The sequence below is a fragment of the Chanos chanos genome, chromosome 15, assembly GCF_902362185.1.
Source record: "Chanos chanos chromosome 15, fChaCha1.1, whole genome shotgun sequence".
Taxonomy (NCBI): domain Eukaryota; kingdom Metazoa; phylum Chordata; class Actinopteri; order Gonorynchiformes; family Chanidae; genus Chanos; species Chanos chanos.
The window spans coordinates 11,978,840-11,998,859 of record NC_044509.1 but is presented as its reverse complement, the minus strand read 5'-3'; the positions used below and the strand labels follow the sequence as shown (position 1 = coordinate 11,998,859).

The following is a 20,020-nucleotide window of genomic DNA, read 5'->3' as shown; positions in this document are numbered from 1 at the left end:
CCAGGGGCTCTAACTCCTGCTCCTGCCCTCCTGCTGGTTCCAGTTGCAGCAGGGACTCCAGCTCTGGATCCAGTTGCGGTGGGGGCCTCTGTTACAGCAGGGACTCCAGATCTAGATTTGGTGGGGAATTTTCTTGTCTCTTGGTCTCCAGTCCCTGATCCTATTGCTGCAGAGGCCGTGCTCCCCTTTAGGCTTCCTGGTCCTGGTCCTGGTCCTGGTCCTGGTCCTGCTCCTGCTCCTGTCGCTGCAAATGCTGAGCCCCCTTTGGGATTCCTGGTCTTGTCACTGTTGCCTCAGAGGCCCCACCTCCAGCTCCTGGTACTTACCCAATCACCTCAGAGGCTCCTGGTCCTGTCCCTGTCTCCTCTGTTCCAGGTTCTGTTCAAGTTCCTGTTCCTGTTGCTGTGGAGGCTCCTCCTCTAGCTCTAATCACTGTCATTGCCATGGCTCCAGTTCCTAGGCCTGCAGCAGGATCTGACTCTCCAGAGCCTCCAGGACTGCTGGACTCGCTGTCACCTGGTTCGCCTCCGGAGCCACCAAACCTCCCAGTCCCGTCACCCGGGCCAGCTCCAGTAGGAACTCTAGTCCTGTCACGCTGTGGCTCCCTTTCCCCCTCTGGTAATTTGTTGGGTTTGCAAATGCACTTCCAGGTCCCATAGTTAACCTTGGTAATTGAATCATTAATTGCACCTGTTTTTGGTTAGTCCAGTTCTGTTGTATATGAATGTTCCTAGTTTTCCCTTGTTTGTGATGTGCAATTGAGTTGTCAGCATGTTGTGTATACTCATCTGAATGTAGAACCTGTAAGTTCCAAAATGTCCTTATTGTTAAGCTTGTTAAACTGAGGAACCTGCACATGCATCCAGAATCTCCCTCAGTCCGTGGCACCATCCTACACAGTCTCTCCACGCTTGGTTTACCACAAGATATCTGAAGTGAAACTTGGTTGTTGATCACACTTCACATATTTATGATAATAAATTTATATGGTGAATTAGGTAGTTTGTCAATCTCATACTGACAGGAAGATGGACCATTTATTAAGTGACATTATTTGTCAAGAATAAAAGAAAAGCCAAGAATGGTTCTATGAATTACTTTAAAACTCATAGTCCACCAAACATTTTTGGTAAGTACTGTATGTGAACAATGGAAATGGGCAATATATGAACTGATTATATTTCTACTTATAATGTACACTAGAAATACTAGTGTAGGAGTGGTACATAGTAATATGTCTTTATTCCTTAAACCTATGAAAGTTATATATAAAATGTACTGATAAGCAGCAATATTTCTGAAGGAGCAATTTCTATCACAATTAATTATGTTGTAATTATGGTTGTCACGAGGTTAGTGAAGGGGGTGTGGGTTGACTCTGTCAATAATTCACTGAGTTTACTCATTAGAACCACACCCCTTGTTGGAAAGCCTGGGCTTTAAAATCCCAGATGCATCACTTCCTCTACACACATTGACTAAAAGGGAAATACAACCAAGGTTCAACTTGACGCCGAGTCACAACTCTATGGAAATGGAAAGTCGGAGAAGAACAGACCTGAGCAAAGAAGACTTAATCGGTGAGTTAAGAAAGCTCGCTCTCTCTGAGGAGTCCTGCTTTGCTTTTAACGGAACGTACATTGGGTTGGACTCTGAACATCTCAGCTTATTCCTTCTCTATAGCACCAAAACGGTTTTCCTATTCTGTCAGAACTTTGTAAGTAATTTGAAAACGTCTGTAGTGTAAGAGTCTTTAATACCACTACCTGATCTTTGCCTCCAAGTTTACCAGTCCATTTTAGACCGCAGGTGTCTCAGAATCCATCTAAAGGCAGGAATTGCGTGTTTGTGCTGTAAACCGGTGACTTGTCAGGTGATTTGGTTGTTGCCCATGTTGTACAATCATTGTTTTTTAGTGCCGCAACATTAATACCGTCTGGAACACATTTTCCTCAGTTTCTGTGTATTGATATATCATTTACAAAAGACAAGTAGAATATTGCACTTTTATGTTGCGATTTCTTAAAATCAGTTCTTGACGACTTCGTTTGATCGACTTTGATTAGTCAGAAAGCGCTTATTACATTTGTACACATTACGCACTGAGAAATGTTTGCGAATTTCAAATTTAAACGGATAATGTCAAATAATCCGACAACAAGATGGTAACCTAGCAATAGTTTGAGCGAAACATGCGTTGCTAGTTACTATGCTGCTTTATCTAGTGTTTTGTCCATGTGCAGTGCAGTTATAGCAAATGATAGGGCGACTGCACACAGCGTTTTGAAACTTCGTGGGCTGACAAGATGTTTAACTGGTTAGTGAGGTAGTCTGTTTTGGTTGGTAAATTGTAAGTAGATCTATGATTTATGGTGGGAATCAAATGAATTCCGAAAATCTTTTGTGGAAATTATTATTAGTAGTAGTAGTAGTAGTAGTATTAACAACGACCAGTGCAGTACCTATTGCAAAATTAATTTTCATTCTATGTACAAAATTATTGACGTCTTATTACTTAATATAGATTTAAAAAACATGTGTTACATTTTGCTTGTATTGGTTTGTAAATAAGCACTTCCTGGTTAACCATACAGTAGTTTCAAACAGGTGCAAATATTGTAGGCCATTACGAAGTCCGAACTGCGCAGACAAGTAATTTAGGAGGTCTAAAGAATGGGTGAGCAAGCCCGGTATCAGAAAATCCTGAAGGGTTTAGGTACGTCAGATAGAAATTCCTGGGAAGTACAGTCTTACAGAATCAGGCACTGTGTAGATCTCTTCTCATTTTAAACGGCAAATCACAAACAGGTGCATCGCTTACATTTGTCAATTTTCCACTATGCTGTATATCGCACGGCCTTTTTGTTTACCGTGCCAAAGGGGAGATTGAGAACCGAAAATGTAAGCCACGTGACTGCCTCTAAACAAAGCAGATGTCCGGGGTGACTATATTGTCACTATCTGTTTGGAAAATATATTTTATGACGCACTTTGTTGAGGCGTGTAAAGATGAAATTTAGATGGAAATTGTGATCAACAGAAAACTTTCAGCTGGGCCGTGTACTTTTACAACGCTGTAATAATACACTCCTTGCGCAAACACTGCGCTTTGAGTCCATTGAGCTAAGGTTCACAAGCATAAAGCAGAAACCGAAGCGGTAATGACAAGAATTGACTTTCCATTTTGGCGTTTTCGAATGTGTACCGCTTTGTGTACAGTAGAACAAACAAATCAAGATTCATTGGTCCATTACGCGGAACAAAAGAGCAAATAAATTGTGAATGATGAGAGGAGTAATTGGAACACGAAAGAACACGCTGACCAAAGGCACAAGTAGCGCTCTGCAGGTGGTAATTGCCCATACTTCCATCATATACTGTAATTAAACTGATATTTAAGGAGCAGGAAAAAAAGCAATGAATATGAACTTTAGTTCTTCATCTTCTTCTTATTCTTCTTCTATGCAGATTTCCTCAAACATGAGATCCAGTTTCCTCTTTCACTATTACTGTCAATACACATTCATTAAGGCACTATCTGATTAAAAGTCTCCTCAGTTAAGTTGAATGAATGTTTGTGCTGACTGAACTGCTCTGATCTGAACACAGACATAAAGCTATTTGTGCCAAGAAAATCCTTAAGATTCACGCTGCTGGGTATACTTTATCCCGATCTATATTTGGCCATGTCATTAAAAGTTCTTCCCTTAATAAGAGTTGGTGTGGTATTCCGTCCTGATGACTTCTCTCACATTTCAGGGGAGAAGAACCAAGGCTTAGGTTTCTGTGGTTGGGTTATCTTCATCCTGTCTGCTGTGTTTGCATTCCTCACCTTTTTCATCAGCATTTTCCTCAGTGTGAAGGTATGAGAGAAACACTAGAGTGCATTCCACTTTCTCTAAAACCATATGGAATATTTAAGTGTTTTAGATTGATCAAGATGGGTGAGATGTCACTAAGTGACTAAATATGGACTAAATGTAATAATTCAGATTACGATGGGATTGAGAAATCTCAGTTAAATAAAAGCTTGGTATTCACAGGTTCGTATCTAGTGTGGATGTTTCTTACACTCATATTTCTCATGTTGAAATCTATGTGGGAAGAATAAAAAAATCCCAAAATTTTGTTTAACAGTTGAATTTTGTGTTTCAGATTGTTAAGGAGTATGAACGTGCTGTTATATTCAGACTGGGACGTATCACAAGCAGGAAGGCCAAGGGCCCAGGTAAATACAAACATTCATTACCCAAGAGTAGATCCCTGCTGTTCTCAGGATGAAAACTTTATTTCCTGGTATTCCTCCAATGTCTTCATTTTTAGCTATAGATCACACATTCACACATTTAGACTGCATAACTGATCTGAATCGATTCAAACTGATCTGAAAACTCTGTCTAATGTAAAATCATAATCCCAAGCATCACTTACCTCTTTCCTGCACCCTTTCCTCATTTCAAAACAAATGTGCCCTTAGAACAAAGTTTGAAATAGTACATCTAAAAATGTGTTCAGGATTGTGCTGTATTTTAACAGAAAAAACCCATGAGAGATCCAAATTGAATTCATGTAGGAATTTGTGTCAGGGTGAAAGCACAGGCTTCTATTAAACACTGTACAATATTTCAGGATGGTACATTTGAGGTTGTGCTATGAACAGTTAAATATATATGAATCCATGATCAGTTTTACATGTCTTAATCCTTAACCATTTTATGATAAATTCAGTTTACTAAATCCTATTGTTTTTCGATAGTAGCACATTAAATCTGGTTCTTTACCTTGTGTGAACACATTGGCGATTGGAATCTAAATGTCATCTTTCTCTTTTAGGCATTTTCCTGGTTCTTCCCTGCACCGACACATTCATCAAGGTGGACCTGAGGACGGTATCTTTTGACATCCCTCCTCAGGAGGTAGGACTCCCCTTACATTTCACATTTGAACATCCAGGCCTGTCCCAAAATTCTCAGTGCTCCCTGTCCTCTTTTCTTTGCTCTCTTATGTATAGCAGTAAATGTCAGTTTTGATGAACGCTTTGTATGGCATATATGAGGTGTTTGTGTGGCTTTGCCTCAGCATGTTCAGTTTCATGAGAATTTTAGTGACCTCAGTAGAAAAGGACGCAAGGTGAAGGAGTAACATAAAAGAACTTTAACTAAGTATGAAGACATTTGCATCTCCTTATCTCGAATCTTTTGGACTTTCTTTTAGATCCTGACCAAAGACTCTGTGACTATCTCTGTGGATGGTGTCGTGTACTTCCGTGTCAGTGATCCCATTTTGTCTGTGGCTAATGTGACCAATGCAGACTACTCCACTCGTCTATTGGCTCAGACAACCTTGAGGAACATGCTGGGAACCAAGAACCTGTCTGAAGTTCTGTCTGATCGTGAGGGAATCTCACATGGCATGCAGGTGAGGAACCAGTTCAGACTAGATCAGACAATTTAAAAGATTTTTATTTAATTTGTTCTCTTTAATTTAATTTTATCTTAGTTAAATTATGAAAGGTGACAACACTAGATTACCCTATATTGCATAGCAGTGCACTCTGTTTTGCCATACATGGCTGTTTTGTTGGGTCATAATAGAAAAAAACTGAGAATATATATATTTTTTGGTAAATATATTTAGATGTACAATTTCAGTCTTTTTTCATTCATTTACTAATAAATTAAATATTAATATAAAAGTATTGGCTTGGGTATTGAAGTTTTAACAGCACAAAGATTGTTATCAATTCAATTTGTATGCACACCTTAAATAGCTCTCTCAGGTGTGTGAGTCTTCCATGGAACGTGGCTAATAAAAACCATCAAAGAACCAAACTGTTTTTTTTTTAATGTAATGTCTCTTTTCTGTCTTGCAGATGTCTCTGGATGAGGCCACAGATGAGTGGGGCATTAAGGTGGAGCGTGTAGAGATTAAGGATGTGAAGTTGCCCGTGCAGTTACAGAGAGCCATGGCCGCGGAGGCAGAGGCTGCCCGTGAAGCCAGGGCAAAAGTGAGTGTGGATCAGAGAACATTAAAACCATAGACAACCATTCAGCTTACATAATGTCCTCTTTTTATCTCAGAATATCTTACTGTTATCAGTCGCAGATTTTCCACATACTGTTACTGTGTCATGTGTTTCTCTCTCTCTCTCTCTCTCTCTCTCTCTCTCTCTCTCTTTCTGGTGTAGTTTGAAAACACTAGACAAATTGGACTTTGAAGTAAGACTTACAAGTGATAAGAGTTGTATTGCTTTACAGGGTTTGACACCTTGTCTTTTTTCCCCCTCTTTCTCTGTCTGTTCTCTATTGTGTAGGTGATTGCTGCAGAGGGAGAAATGAATGCATCGCGTGCACTGAAGGAGGCCTCTCTTGTGATTGCTGAGTCTCCATCCGCCCTACAGCTGCGATACCTGCAGACGCTCAACACCATCGCTGCAGAGAAAAACTCCACCATCATCTTCCCACTGCCCATGGACGTTATGAGTCACTTCATGAACAAAAAGTGAAATCCAGCTCCTAAAGTTTACAGTCAAAGCTTAGCATTGTCTGTATAGAAGCTCTTCACAAACTTTTTGTATAGAAATGTTAGAAAATTAAAATGAATATATATAGACATGACTTGAAAAATTCAGTGAGAATGAAAAAAAAGAAAACAAAGGAAATATTACAGACCTTAAATAGTAACTTAGGTTTTGCTGAAGATTTTCTGCTAAGATTGGTTTCCTTTATTTTTGTATGGCATATTTGATAACATTCCAAAACAATGCACAGTGATGCACATAATATCCCACATAATCATTATGAACTATTATATATTAGTGAAGAAATGTGAAATAATCTTGAATGTTCATTAAGCTTGTATTAAATATTTTTTAAATAAATGTTATTTTAAAGAGATTACGTGTATGAACTTGTAAAGTTCAAAGCTTGAAATATAAATGTACATTACATAAAGGAGACTGACTGTTTTGACCTTTTGCACTTTCTTCTAAAATGTCTCTTTGTTTGTTTTTTTCTCATTATAAACACCCACAGTCTACTGGTTCTATTCAATCAAACCAACCAAGTGCTTAGGATTTAACTTCTGAAACTAGATTTAAAAGGTCTTGTCTATCAAAATTCTCAGAAAAGCACTGACCCGGGATCGGTTTATGCCTTTCGCCATCCAGATACATTTAGTAATACTGATGAAGTAGAGCTGGCCCTAGATCAGCTCTCCTACTCTGGGATGTTTTATATTTAAAAAGAAAGGTCAAGAGAAGGGCACAGAGACAGGAGTGGCAGTGTAGAATTTTGGTGTTTATTAGGAAAGTATCACTTCATTGAAAAAATTATTCCAATAAACTGTAGGGAATCCAGTAAACCATGGGAAACCAAAAGTGAAACAAAAGAAACAAAACACAATAATTCTGTGAAAAAAATGCTGTTCTGGCCTCTGTCTGTAGAGAACTCCAAAACCAGCAGAATCAACTTCAGCCCTCTTGGCTAAATATACGTACCAGTGCCCTGATACATGGGGACACAATCAGATAGGGACGCAATAAGACAGGGACATAGACCCGGGGACAAAACCTGGACAAAAACAGGGAGCTCTCATACATGTACATGTGGTTTGGTGGCCAGCACCAAACAACAGACAGAGAGGGTGGCAAACAATAGAACTAATAGATAAATATAAGGCTACAGTCAAATAAAGACAACAACTGAGATTTTCATAGAATTATTCAGAATCATTTAACAATTAATTTTATCTAACAAAACAAACCAAAACACATTTAAAGAACAATCAGCAAACACAGGGTGATGTTTGGTCCCCTCAGGCAATTAAGAATGGTAGTTTCCTCCGCCTTCCCCCGAGGAACTTGATTAATAGGCTGTGTTTCCACACGTACATCTTTTCTTGGCGGACCAATCTGGAAAGATGACTCAGGCAGGTAACAATGGAAGAAGTAAATTACAGGAGCTATCATTAACTAAGTTTGTGCACTTAACTTAGCAACTGAAAGTAAATAAAAGGTTGTGGAAGACAAATGGTGGTTTGTGTTATTATATACTGCATGTTGATATGTAATGTGAACGGGGTGAAGACTAGACTAGTGTAATGACCTATATGTGTGACCATCACAGATGCACATGGAGACTTGAGTCCTTTTCCACTTGAGCTCTGCTTGTGACACTGTTTGTGATAGTGTCTTGACATGGGTGTCGTCTGGATCTCGATAGAATATCCACTGCCATATAAATATAACGGGAACATTACATTAACTGAGGTAGTGACGTCAGAGACGCACCAGCTCCAGCCATCCATGTAGTCAGTGGAATGGGAGAGAGGGAACAGCGTGTGCTGAGGTGTGGGGGAGACTGGTCAGTCAGTGGAACGGGAAAGAGGGAACAGCGTGTGCTGAGGTGTGGGGGAGACTGGTCGGGAGCAGGAGGGCACTCAGCTTGGGTCCCATGGTGGAAGCTGGAAGGACTCTGGCTGACTCTCAGTCTCTTCATTACTGGTCAGGTAACTGGTCTCGTCATCCACATCCAGATGGAAGAACAGGAGCGCTCTAGACACCGAAAAGTCAGAGTTCGCATTAGGATTCAGATATGGAAGAGACACTTTTTTATCTGAAAGAAAGATGAACCCTTAACAAGCCTTAAACCAAAACGACACAGAATTTTGCTGAATATTTTCCTGTTCCAGTGCTCATGTTTTAACTAAAAAGTAAGAGAACTAGGACCAACTAGGAAAAGAAAAGAAAAATTGGAACACCAAGTCAATTCAGAATTTGTGAAATACAAGATCAGCATGTAGGTATATATATATTTTTGCAGAGACATAAACTACATTAAAAAGTGGTAAAATTGACAAGATACTCACCACTAGCTCTACTTTAAATATTTGAATGTTTTGGTGTGTCTTTGCTGGCAGCAGTAACATGAAGTGCACTCCTTATTTTACTGAGGGCATTTGTCTGATAACTCAGACCCAGTATAAAGCTCTGTTATCTGATAAGTTGCCGGTAATGTAATACTCAGGAACATTATTATGGATGATACCAGTGTTGTTTAGCTTATCGTTTCTCACCACTCTTATGACTACTTTTACTAACAATGTGATGTGATTTCACAGCAACTATAATGTCTAAAGCAAATCCAAAAAGAAAAAAAAATGAAAAAGAGAGGTGGGATGGAACTGCAATAAATTGATCATATTTCACAATTTTGCCTAATCTCTTCTCAACTTGGTCAAAATTAGCTTGATAATAGTTCACTTGCAAAGATGCACACCATCCTCAGTGAGAAAGACTAACACTTTTGTTGCAAGACAAGATCATATTGCTGAGGATATTTTAAATTAGGTTATACCACCCATATCTTTCCTATATACTGCTAATAAAAGTAAAACAGTGAGTGACCAGTGTAACTCTAATTCACTCACATCTCTTGACGTCATCCATCGGGTCAAACTATTTTTTTTTGTTTGTTTGAGGGTTTTTTTGTTTTGTTTGTTCCTCTGAGATGACATGATTGTCTTGTCCTCACCCAATGAGAACCGCAGGAACGAGGGAGAGCCCAGCCGCTAAGAGAAAGTTGAAACCTGAGAACCAGTAGACTGTAGCCGCGTAAATACTGTTGAAGATGGTGTAAGCTAAACCCATACTCAGCATCTCCACAAAAGACACACATGCAAACATGGCACCTGCAAACAAGCCAGAGGGAAGAAAGCAGCAACAAAGATATAGCTATTCTCACATGGTGTGGTGATTGATAAGCTAACACCTGAAGTACTTTTATGAGTTTTAATGAGAAGCTGAATCGATTTGAGCTGAGGTGAACTAAACTGAAATGAACTGAACTGACCTGAGCTGAACTGAACTGAACTAAATTGGACAGAACAGAGCTGAACTTCAGTGAACTAAGTTGGACAGAGCAGAAGAGAGGGACTTTTATAAGTTTTGTTAAGGAGCTGAATCGATCAGAACAGAGCAGAACAGAAATGAACTGAACCAAGCACAACACAACACAACACAACTGAAGACCAACGGAACAGAACGGAACAGAACACAAGTGAACTGAACGGCCATAACTGAACTAAACTGAACAGTACAGATCAGAACAGAACAGGAGATGAACTGAACAGAACAAAACTGAAGACGAACTGAACTGAACTGAACTGAACTGAACAGAACTGAGCTGAACTGAAGATGCACAGAACAGATCAGAAGGGGAACTGAACTGAACTGAACTGTACATGAACTGAACTGAAGTAAACCGAAGATTAACTAAACAGAGCAGAACAGAACAAAGCTGAACTGAACTGAACTAAAGTGGAAAAAGCTGAACAGAAGCACTACTATTAGTTTGAATGAGGAGCTGAATTGGTCAGAACTGAACTGAACTGAAGAGGAATCAAACAGAACATAAAATGAACTGAACTGAACTGAAGAGGAACTGAACAGAACAGAACAGAAGATGAACTGAACAGAACAAAAGAGAAGGAGAATTGAACTGACTGAACAGAACACGAACTGAACAGAAGATGAACTGAACTGAACTGAAGACGAACTGAACAGAAGACGAACTGAACTGAAGACGAACTGAACTGAACTGAACAGAACAGAAGATGAACTGAACAGAAGACGAACTGAACTGAACAGAAGACGAACTGAACAGAAGACGAACTGAACTGAAGACGAACTGAACTGAAGACGAACTGAACAGAAGATGAACTGAACTGAAGACGAACTGAACTGAACAGAACAGAAGATGAACTGAACAGAAGACGAACTGAACTGAACTGAACTGAAGACGAACTGAACAGAAGAGAAGATGAACTGAACAGAAGACGAACTGAACTGAACTGAAGACGAACTGAACAGAAGAGAAGATGAACTGAACAGAACAGAACTGAACAGGAATTAAACAGAATCGAACTGAGCTGAACTAAACTGAACAGGAATTGAACAGAATCGAACTGAACAGAATCGAACTGAACTGAACTGAACTGAACAGAACTGAACTGAAGACGAACTGAACTGAAGATGAACTGAACTGAACTGAACAGAACAGAAGATGAACTGAACAGGAATTGAACAGAGCTGAACTGAACTGAACAGGAATTGAACAAAACAAAACAGAGCCGAACTGAACTGACCTAAACTTGACAGAGCACAGTAAAATTGAGGATGAACTTCACTTTTTGTCACACACACAGAGCGGTGAGATGGGTCTTGAACCCAGGACCTGCTTTTTGGGAGGCAGCGCTGCTAACCACTGAGCCACCATGAAGCCCTTGAAGGTGAAGTCAGGCAGAATTCATTGAAGTCCCCTTCACCTGGGTTGGCAGAAGATGGTTTTGCTTCACCTGCCTATGGATTATGGGCCCATCAAGGTTCCGCTGCACCACTCTGCTCTCCAAAATAATCTCAGTGGTGATTAAATGGGCTTGTCCGGGATTTGAACCCGGGACCTCTCGCACCCAAAGCGAGAATCATACCCCTAGACCAACGAGCCTCTATAAAGGAGGAGAGAAGAGAAGAGAACTGAACTGCACCAACAAGAGCTAAGCTGATTTGAAATGAACAGTACAGAAGATGAACTGAACTGACCTAAGCTTGACAGAACACAGTAAAACTGAAGGTGAATTTTATTTGTCACACACACATTGAGCAGTGAAATGGGACTTGAACCCAGGACCAGCTTGTTGGGAGGCAGCAGTGCTAACCACAGAGTCATCATGAAACCCTGAAGTTAAACTCAGGCAGAATTCATTGAAGTCCCTTTCACCTGGGTTGGCAGAAGATGGTTTTGCTTCACCTGCCTATGGATTATGGGCCCAGCAAGCTTCTGCTGCACCACTCTGCTCTCCAAAATAATCTCAGTGGTGATTAAAATTAATTAATTAAAAAAGCGTGTAGAAATGTGGTATGATATAAATACTTTCCATTCCTCAGAATTGTTTTTACTCTCTATGCTACAATGAACTGTGTCACGAAGCAGAGATGAGAAAAAAAAATTCACAGAGCAGAGTTTAAAAAAAAAAAAAAACTTGCACTTGCTGATTCATGTGTGCTGCAACACAATTTGTAATAAAAACTATATTCAACATTCAGTCACAATTTTTTTTAAAAAAGGGAAAACAAAGTGAAGAAATACACGTCCATATTAAAACATTATGTCATTAAGTGTCTCAACATTGACGTAACCTGTTCTACAAGAAAAGCTGACATTCAGTTGTTTGTAGACTCAGTGCAGTACCAGTACCTGGTTCTGTTATTTATCAAAAATTATGTATTGAATTATTGCCCCTAGCTATATTACTCCAGACTTTTGCCATGGCAAATCAGAATCAATATTTATTAATGTTAACGGAGTGCTGAACAAGACAAAGTAAACTTTATTAGTGGAATGTTGATCTGTTTTTATTAACTAATCTCCTCCTCTAAATAGTCAGTATGCTTTATGAAGCTACTAGTGTGCTGTGAGAACTCTAATATTTGAGGTTATTTTGGTTCAGAGGAAGTAACACCATTATACTATTTGTTATTAAAGGAAATGGCAAGATTGCTGCAACCCACATTTAATCAACATGAATAATAAATAAATAAATAAATAAATAAATAAAAGAATTAATGACCTTAACAGAAAGACTAAACCAGAACACTCAACTTTATAAGTTCATAACAGAGTGTAGGGCCACTCTTTTTCTGAGCACAGTGAAGCTGTATTCGCTGTTTAGTGTCATACATCATATCTTCATTGCTACCTCCTCCATTTTTGACTCCTGCAATGGGATAAAGGCACATTTTTATATTAAAATTGCCTGTTTTTGTGTTAAATTACATTGTTTTACATTTAAGGTCATTAAGGTCACCAAAGCGAAATGCTTACTGATTAACATGGTGCATTTCTATTTACACTCTGAATGGATATATCTGAGTACACAGTTTTGCTTGTGTAAGCAAATTATTTCTTTAAAAAAACCCAAAGTTGTTGCTGTTCAAAGAGACTTCAGGTAACTGATGTTCACTGTGATGACTCTGGTAACAAAGGTGTGAACTCTGTGGTTAACACTGGGTAGCAGGAGAGAGAACAGGTAACAGGAGAAGTGACCAATCAGTACAAATGGACCCTTGACATCAAACTACTTTAAAAGCCAAACGAGTGATAAAGACAATTAAACAAGAAAGAAAAAATAACATTAAGTTAATAAATTACACAACAATTAACACAGATTTATTAAAAAAACTTAAAAGCACTCATTGAGACAATAATTTTATCAGAACAAACAAACAAAAACCCCTATTGTGTCTGAATTCATTGTCAGTGATAGAGACAGCACTTTACGTTAACTTGTCCTCTAATGAGACTTGTGTGTTTAATGTTTAATTATGTTATGATACCTTGCTCAATCACCATTGGAAAATATCAAATACTACGGTATACATGTGTAACAATAAAACTGTGTCTCTTCATTAGTAAAAGTAAACATTCGACAACAATTGTCCAAAAAGACAGAAAAAGCATCACAAATTTGCCACTGAAACACATTCCTTTTGTAGTGGAAAGTTTCCGATACTCTATTAGTCCAAAAAGGAACATTGTCACCTGAAAAGTAAAAATCTAATTTTAATAGGTTTGTTTGCTTTGCAAAAACCAAAACTCATTCTTTAGTATTATGAAACTCACAGAATTTATGAAAGGTAATGTTTCCAGATAAATGTGCATAAATCCAAATAACAAATGCACTGTGACCTGGATTAAGATTGGATAAATAATTGAGAAGTACTGACCAGTCTCTTTACTTCTATTCCTATCCAAGGTCATCAAAAGGGAGGCTTTCAAACAGGTCTCAGAATTCCTCACTCAGAATGACCTCCTTGATACAAACCAGTCAGGCTTTAAGAGTGGCCACTCCACTGAAACAGCTATGTTGTCTGTGACAGGAGCCCTAGAGGCAGCCAGAGCTGCATGTCAGTGCTTATTCTGCTGGACCTATCAGCAGCCTTTGACATAGTCAACCACCGAATCCTGCTATCCGTTCTCTCCGACACGGGCATCTCGGGCAAAGCGCATTCTTGGTTTGTATCCTGCCTCACTGGGTGTGCCTTCAATGTATCATGGCAAGGACAAACATCCATATCCCATCGCCTCTCCACAGGGGTGCCCCAAGGCTCGGTGCTGGGACCCCTTCTCTTTGCAATAGACACTACCTCCCTGAGTCTGGTCATCCACTCACATGGCTTTTCATATCACTGTTATGCAGATGATACCCAACTTTACCTGTCATTTCCTCCAGATGACTCCAAGGTCTCGGCTTGTCTCTCAGAAACAACGTCACCTTCAACTAAACCTCTCCAAGACCGACCTCTCAGTCAACCCAGCCAATCAATCTGTCCACCACAATATCAGTACAAAAATGGCCTCTTCATGCCTAACCCCAACCAAAGTAGCGAGAAACCTGGGTGTCATGATTGATGACCAGCTATCCTTCTCCAACCAGGTTGCATCGGTCTCCCAGTCGTGCCGCTTTGTTCTTTACAACATAAGGAAAATTAGGTGTTGCCTGACTCAGTATGCCACGCAACTCTTGGTACAGGCCATGGTTATCTCTCGGCTCGACTATTGCAATGCCCTTTTAGAGGGTCTTCCAGAATGCACAGTGCAACGCCTACAGATGGTCCAGAACAGGGTGGCGCGTCTGGTTTTCAGTCAACCTAAGAGGGCATGTGTCACACCGCTACTCATCGACCTCCACTGGCTACCCATGGTCACCCAAATCAAATTCAAGTGACTAATGCCTGCTTACAGAGTGACTTCTGGGTCCACATCCATCTACCTGAACTCACTAATACAGGCTTATCCCCCCTCCCTCCCCACTGTGTCCCTCCAAGGAACATTGTCTGGCATTGCCATCCCTACACACAAGGCAATCAAAGTCCAGACTGATCTTGTTTACAGTTCCCTGATGGTGGAACAAGCTACCAAATGCCGTCAGAGCAGGGGCGTCCCTCTCTATCTTCAATAACCTCTTGAAGACTCACCTTTTCCAAGAGCACCTCCTCTCCTAACAACTAACACCTCTAACACCCTAACACGCCTTACCCACACCTACTGTCTCCACCTACTCTCCTGCCTCTGTCTTGAAAGAATCTCGCACTCATTACTTGCACTTTAAACAAATGTAATACTAGCACCTATTCATCGGTCTCTCGCTATACTGGAGCTTGAATTGTTTCCCCAGTTGTAAGTTGCTTTGGATAAAAGCGTCAGCTAAATAAATATAGCGTAATTCCCTATATCATGTTAGGACTGGAAGACTTCGACATCACATGCAAATTATATAGCAAAAAGTACAGTAAGTTAAAAATTTTTACGAAAAACCAAACCAAAAAAACATACAAAATAAAAACATTAACAACAATTCCTGTGGTTGATGTCTTTACATACTCCTCACTTCATATCCTCTGGTTTTCTGTTTTCCATGAGAACCAGATGCTGGAGGAGTGCACTTATTTGTAGTTGGGTATGTTATAGAGCTGACACAAGTCATGCAAATCATGACCTGAGTGGGGTGATGGGATGACCCAGAATAGTGTCTCCTTCAGAAAGAAAAAAGACATAGGAAGACCAGGTGCAATACTGAGGTCCTAAGCCTGCTGAGTCTCCTGGTAATACTTTAGTGACCACACAACCTCTGGCTTGTTCAGAGCCAATCAAACGTTGAATATCTCACCCTAAAAAACCACATGTCCAGAAACTGTCTGAAGTTGCAATTGGACTGTACCACTCTAACCCTAATAGGGGAAGCGCAGACTTAAAACGGTCCAGAGTGGTGCACTGGAGAGAAAGTTCACAGAAAACTGGAGCCAGAGCAGAGATAAACTGCTGGTGAGTAGATCTTTAGGAAGGCTGAGCTAGAGAGGAGCACATATTTAAGGCGCTTCTGTATTTGTTTTTTTTCTTCTTCTTTCTTTAAATGAATAATATTGTCCGTCATCTCCACTTCTGGCTCTGGCTCCTTATGAAATTGTGAATAGCACTACAGGGACACTGATGTTGGCTGGAGGAGTGTGCTTTTAACTGGAATATACTGACCCTGCAGTACCACTTTTCAGTAAGACTACCCTTATAAAGGATTTATAAGTTGTTTACAATTCAGTTATTAAATAGGTTGTAAATACTTTATAAATCCTTAATAAACCATTATAAATAAGCTATAACACAGTTTTCATACATTGATGTGGACTCACTATTTGGCAAGAACGAGTTACTGCTGCACTTTATTTTGTCTATCTATTCTTTTAAATCTCAGATATTGCTAGTTGTTTAGCTTACTTCATCTTGTCCCTTTATCAGTCAGTACGTTAAACTGTCAGCTTCATCTCATTCTTATGACCATTTATTTATGAGACAAACATTTATAAGTGCCGGAAGGGAGTCTTGTAAAGTGAAAAACACATCACCATTTACTAGTGAGTTACTAACATTTATAACTGCCAAAAAGGAGCCTTATTGTAAAGTGTAAAACACATCACCATGTATTGATGAATTACGAACATTTATAATTGGAAAAAGGGGGCCTCACTGTGAAGTGTAAAACACATCACCATTTATTAATAGGTTGCTGGGGTTCCTCTAGGGTGATGACACTGCCTTTGCTCTTTCAGCAACACACCTTTTATTTTGCGACAGCACAAACCAGGAAATAACACACTCAACTTGCTGACACGGTAGGTGCATGGCTTGGGTGAGTAACAGTGAGTGGGAGTACTCCCCTCTGGATTTATCCCATCTAATTTTCCATAGAGAAGCTCCCTGCAGATCAAAGGATATTATGATACTATATACTAGCCAACTCCATTGAGAGATAAACACAGGGCTTTAAAACCATAGTGGGTGAAAGTTGAAGTCGTTCAACACTACACGTAAAAAGAATATGGAAAGTGAGTGTTCGCACAAGGTCATCAGCTAACTCATGACTGTTTTCATTTATGGCAGTCATGTGCTACAGCCATAACTACAGTTGTTTAAACATGAACAAAGTCCATTTTTCTCGCCCATTGATGCTTCAACCTGATATTTACCTTTTTCTGTTATTAGTGTGATTTTTTAAAAAAAATCTGTTAAATTATCTGCATGATTTTATGAAAATATCATTTGTAGTTTATGTACTGAGCGCTTATGTTTTTTGAGCAGGCTGAGTAGTGGTCTTCAGGCCCCGAGCGGGGCTATGTTTCCCGGGCTGCTGTCATTTCCAGTCATGCCTGGCTTCTCTCCAAGCCCCTCTCCTGCAGCTCTGTCTGGTCTCCACAATCCAGCTGTGCAATCTGTTCTGCTTCAGGTATTATTATCTTTCTCTTATCCTGCTCCACCTTGGAAACGCACCTTTCACACACACTAGCCTCACCAAATATGGTGCTGTAGTGTATATTATTATTCATCAGAATGACATCCCTTTCTTTTGACTTTATGAGTTGATTTTGTAAGTCCCTGAAGTTGTTGTCCAGCATTTAAGTGCATCTGTTACTGTTAGGGGGACAGGTTTGAAAATGCGCCGCACCTCGCCACTGAGAGATGTTGGTTCACATAGAAAATTAATGACTTTCGGCCGCTTTGATGCTCTCGCCGCTTCCCATGTGAACGCACAGTAAGAGTACCTGTGTTATTGTACTAGGCAGGCACCACCCCCCTAACAAAAATTGTGTGTCCATCCACCCCTCCTATGCAAAGAAAGCACCATTCTGCACTAGCTAACTTTTTCCCAGACATTTGGAACAACACAAATAAATATCATAACATTTAAAACTATATAAATATAAAACTATATACAAATATAGCTGCAAGCAGCAATGAGGGGGCCAAGCATGCTGAAGTAATTGTTGAATTGTTGTGCAGACCTCAGGATCAAAAAAGGCATGAATTGAAATAACGATCATGATTTTAGACCAAAGATGTGAAGAGTAATGGGCAAAATCATGTTTTGAAAAACCATTGAAGCGCCCCCAAGTGGTAAAATTGGGCAGTTTCTTCATGGACTTCCTTTAGGTGGGGTCTTGGGTCAGGCCACAAAGTTTAGTGTAGATACATCAAAGCATTGCTGAGATACGGGCTCACTTCCTGTTTGGCAGCTTCACTGCCAATTTTGATTGGCTGTTATGGTTGACTGTTTTGGAAAATCAAAAATCCATCTGATGACTTTTGTGAGACTTAGTCTGAAGATCATCTTTTAAAATTTGGTGAAGACTGGACAAAGTTTGTCTGAGGAGTAGCAAAAAAACACCCACTTTTTAATGAAATCCAAAATGGCAGAAAATCCAATGTGACAGAGATTGATGTCATTGATTGTGATGACCTTGTATTGACGCAAAGAATCCAACATCACCTCATTTTTAAATTTTCCTCATATCCTTCAAAAGAACGTGCCTCCAACTTTGACCTGCTGGTGGCGCTAGAGTGCTTGATGGGCAGATATGAAACTTCCTGGATAGAATCGAGGTAGGAGCCCTAATCAATGTGTCAAATTTCATAACTTTTTACCATACAGTTCTAGGAAATCACCTTATTTCCTGTTTGGTGAATATGATTGCACAACAGGAAATGGCAACATGTGTGGACCTAAGGATCCACAAAGGCATGACTTCAAATGTCAATCATCACTTTAGACCAAACGTGAAGAGTAATGAGCAAAAACATGTTTTTTTCCTATCATAGTGCCCCCGAGTGGTAAAAGGGGCAATTTTTTCTGGACTCCCTTGGGCCGAGTCTTGAGTCAGTGCACCTTTGATATATCAAAGGTGCACTGCTCACTTCCTGTTTGGTCATTTTGCTGATGACTTCAGCTGGTAGTGGTGGACAAATGCTTCTGAAAATCAAAAATTCATTGGATAACTTTTGTGCAGTTTGGTCTGAACATCACCTGTGCCAAGTTTGATGAAGATTGGACAAATTTTGTGGCCTGTGAAAAATGTTTAAACATTTCAATAAAGTCCAATATGGAGGCCGCATGAATCAAGTTGACATGACCTAAGCTGATGAAATTCTTAAATAAAACAGCAAGAGACTCCACGATGAAGGAGCAAGAAGTAGCTGACATTACAACGGGTGGAAGTTTTACACACACACACACACACACACACACACTCCTTTGACCCCTAGAGAATAGTGGATGTTCAAATGCTTTATCAAAAAGCATGCACTATAACTTGTCTTGAAAGAATTAAAGATTATATACTTAGAATCTTTTTCTTGCCATATTGTCTTCCTCTAACTGAAGGTCATTTGAAGTTCTTCAGATAGAACAGTTAGAATTCTCATTTGGACCTGTCCTTTAGTTCTGTGGCTTTGTTAACTGAAAAGAGCTGCTTCTAAATAGTTTATGTTCACTAGTTATGACTGCGTTAAGCAAAATGGAGAAGGGCCTCACATTGGTCATTGCCTGGGACCTCCAAATCACTAAAACCGCCCCTGTTCCCCCTACAGCCCAGCCTGTACCCTCAGCTGGGCTGGCAGTGATGACCCAAAACCCCTTGACCTGGATCCCATGGCATGTAGCCCAGAGGAGAATACACTAAGGCTGGGTATTGGCACAGATGCCCTGACTCAATTCAATTCTGATTCACAAACTAACGATTCAGTTCAATCCGATGTGACTCAATTCAGATTCGATATGGATTCAATAAGACTGAGATATGAAATACTATATAGCAGCGTTCCATATTTGGAGAGATGTTTAAGAAGGGAACACAAATTTACAAATGCAGAATCACTGGAAACAAATTGTGAAAACCACTAAAGAAAAGGCCAAAGGCTTGTATACCAAGATCTTTTTATTTGAGGAACACATGGGTGTTGTTCCTTAAAAACAAAACCAACCTGTCTCTTTCAAAGCAAAAAAAGAAAAAAAAGACTTCTAACTGAAAAGACTAGCTGAAAATAAAAATGGGCAAGTCTAAAAGTCACATCATGCTGTGAACACAAGCATAAATTGTAGTTTGTAATTAAGCATAAATATAAACAACAACTTAAAT

The 20,020-nt window shown here is 39.7% G+C and overlaps 1 protein-coding gene and 1 non-coding gene across 2 annotated transcripts; one reads left to right on the top strand and one right to left on the bottom strand.

Annotated features, from left to right (window-relative positions):
- The first annotated feature begins 1,477 nt into the window (after nt 1–1,477).
- Nucleotides 1,478–6,958, top strand: LOC115828448 (erythrocyte band 7 integral membrane protein). The gene is made up of 7 exons (XM_030792430.1): nt 1,478–1,580; nt 3,760–3,863; nt 4,156–4,228; nt 4,834–4,916; nt 5,215–5,418; nt 5,873–6,007; nt 6,314–6,958. The coding sequence occupies exons 1-7, from the start codon at nt 1,529–1,531 to the stop codon at nt 6,503–6,505; spliced, it is 843 nt and encodes a 280-aa protein (XP_030648290.1). The 5' UTR covers nt 1,478–1,528; the 3' UTR covers nt 6,506–6,958.
- A 4,474-nt stretch (nt 6,959–11,432) lies between these two features.
- Nucleotides 11,433–11,504, bottom strand: trnap-ugg (transfer RNA proline (anticodon UGG)). The gene has a single exon. It is a non-coding gene; the product is annotated as a tRNA-Pro (tRNA).
- Between the last annotated feature and the right edge of the window lie 8,516 nt (nt 11,505–20,020).

What these genes read in the sequence shown, in the direction of transcription:
- LOC115828448 (XM_030792430.1), top strand. Translation starts at nt 1,529, where the DNA reads ATGGAAATGGAAAGTCGGAGAAGAACAGACCTGAGCAAAGAAGACTTA. An exon ending in GCATTTTCCTCAGTGTGAAG is followed by an intron (nt 3,864 to 4,155) that starts GTATGAGAGAAA and finishes TTTGTGTTTCAG; the next exon opens with ATTGTTAAGGAGTATGAACG. An exon ending in CCCGTGAAGCCAGGGCAAAA is followed by an intron (nt 6,008 to 6,313) that starts GTGAGTGTGGAT and finishes TCTATTGTGTAG; the next exon opens with GTGATTGCTGCAGAGGGAGA.